The sequence below is a fragment of the Nematolebias whitei genome, chromosome 8 (assembly GCF_014905685.2).
Source record: "Nematolebias whitei isolate Nwh7 chromosome 8, NemWhi1, whole genome shotgun sequence".
NCBI lineage: Eukaryota > Metazoa > Chordata > Actinopteri > Cyprinodontiformes > Rivulidae > Nematolebias > Nematolebias whitei.
This window is the reverse complement of record NC_056505.1, coordinates 1,795,412-1,797,810: the sequence shown is the minus strand read 5'-3', so window position 1 is coordinate 1,797,810 and position 2,399 is coordinate 1,795,412. Positions and strand designations below refer to the sequence as shown.

At 44.0% G+C, this 2,399-nt stretch overlaps 1 protein-coding gene across 2 annotated transcripts in view; it reads left to right on the top strand.

Annotated features, from left to right (window-relative positions):
- Positions 1–2,399, top strand: part of rufy3 (RUN and FYVE domain containing 3) — a gene marked incomplete at its 3' end in the record, with an annotated part of 33,027 nt that overhangs the window by 21,591 nt on the left and 9,037 nt on the right. For both annotated transcript variants that reach the window (XM_037680801.1, XM_037680802.1), the window contains 2 exon segments: positions 307–378; positions 448–615. In XM_037680801.1, coding sequence (XP_037536729.1) covers positions 307–378; positions 448–615 — 240 coding nt within the window.

Below are 2,399 nucleotides of genomic sequence, written 5' to 3'. Positions count from 1 at the left end.
CCCTGACAGTCACTAAGCTCCACCTGGTGACATCACCACCCTGACAGTCACTCCACCCCGTGATGTCACCACCCTGACAGACGCTAAGCTCCACCCGGTGATGTCACCACCCTGACAGACGCTAAGCTACAGGAAAATATTTGTGAATTCTCTAAAAGTTATGAGAACAAAAGTCTTGTGAATGAGCCGAAGGTTTTGATAGATGAACAGCTAAAACAGCTCAACATCAGCAGAAGCAGTCAGATGGCAGGAACAGGAAAACGCTGACAAGTCATCAAACATTAATCTGACATCTGTTTCGTTCAGGCGTCGTCGGCCAACGGACAGGTCCTCGGCGAAACTCGGAAGCAGCTGAAAGAGGAAACGTCTCTTCGACAGGTGCGTTTGTGTTCCTGGCCCGGTTCTGATGGGACCGGGCTTTGGGTTAAAGAAGGCTGGTCTCTGCAGGACGTGGAGCGGGAGCTGGAGGTGCAGATCGGCATGAGGCAGGAGATGGAGCTGTCCATGAAGATGTTGGAGAAGGACGTGTGTGAGAAGCAGGACAGTCTGGTGGAGCTGAGGCAGCAGCTGGAGGACCTGAGGACCATCAACCAGCAGCTGAGCCACAAGTCACAGGTCAACAACAACAATCATCAAAGGGTTCTTGTTTACGTCAGTTTAACTAAGAAAGATCATCTTGGAAAATGAACAGCCACTGCTGAACGGAGGGCAACCATGTCTTTGTCCCTGTCTGCGTGGGTGTATCTACATGTGCGCTTGTCTGTCTGTTAGCAAAATATCTGTTGAACCAGCAGACAATTGTTAATGTAATATAATAATAATAATAATAATAATATAATAAACTTTATTTCTATAGCACCTTCTAACAACACCTTGCATTGACCAAGGTGCTTTACAAGATAAAACAAATTAAAACACAGCCAGAATAAAAGAAGGTAAAAAAGATCAAAAATACTACAATACTAAAAGTTAAACATTAAAAGCCCTTTTAAATAAGTATGTTTTCAGTTTGGCTTTGAACAGAACCAGATCAGAGATGGAACGCAGCTCATGGGGAAGAGTATTCCAGGCTGTTGGACCTGCAACAGAAAAGGACCGGTCCCCCCATGGTTTGCACCTTGAGCAAGGCACCTCCAGCAGATACTGACCAGCAGACCGTAAAGCTCTGCTGGGCTGGTGGACTTTCAAAAGTTCTGAAATATAAGGAGGTGCGAGGCCATTCAAAGCTTTAGAAACAAACAGCAGCAGCTTGAACTGTGTTCTAAACTGAACTGGGAACCAGTGCAAAGAAGAAAGGACAGGAGTGATGTGTTCATGTTTACGTGTGTGAGTCAACAAGCAGCAGAGTTTTGTACAAGCTGTAAACAGGAGATAGAAGATTGATTAATACCCACATATAAGGAGTTACAGGAATCAAGCCTAGAGCTCACAGAGGCATGGATGGGGATAACTATTATTGTCTGTTTGTCTACAGCTCAAAGATGGCTGCCACAGTCTCCTAACCCGTCAGAGATTCTTTATTGTTGTTCCAACTCATGTGGTACATGAGGTGGAACAACAATATGTTCACAGGGCCCCAGTTACATCCAACAATAAAGTATAAAAGAAAAACAGTAATAACATCTAAGATATGAACTAAGATGAACATCAACTAAATATACACTAAGCACTCATAACATAAAAACATTATGTTGAACAGCAGCACGAACATGAGTCTGTGTGAGCAGATGAGCATGAACACATCAACATGAAACAGATCAGCAGCAACATGGAACAGATCAGCAGCAACATGAAACTGATCAGGAGCAACATGAAACAGATCAGGATCAACATGAAACAGATCAGGAGCAACATGAACAGATCAGCAGCAACATGGAACAGATCAGCAGCAACATGAAACACATCAGCAGCAACATGAAACACATCAGGAGCAACATGAAACAGATCAGGAGCAACATGAAACAGATCAGGAACAACATGGAACAGATCAGGAGCAACATGGAACAGATCAGGAGCAACATGGATCAGATCAGGAGCAACTTGAAACAGATCAGGAGCAACATGAAACTGATCAGCAACAACATGAAACTGATCAGGAGCAACATGAAACTGATCAGGAGCAACATGAAACTGATCAGGAGCAACATGAAACTGATCAGGAGCAACATGAAACTGATCAGGAGCAACATGAAACAGATCAGGAGCAACATGAACAGATCAGGAGCAACATGGAACAGATCAGCAGCAACATGAAACACATCAGGAGCAACTTGAAACAGATCAGGAGCAACATGAAACAGATCAGGAGCAACATGGAACAGATCAGGAGCAACATGGAACAGATCAGGAGCAACATGGAACAGATCAGGAGCAACATGAAACAGATCAGGAGCAACATG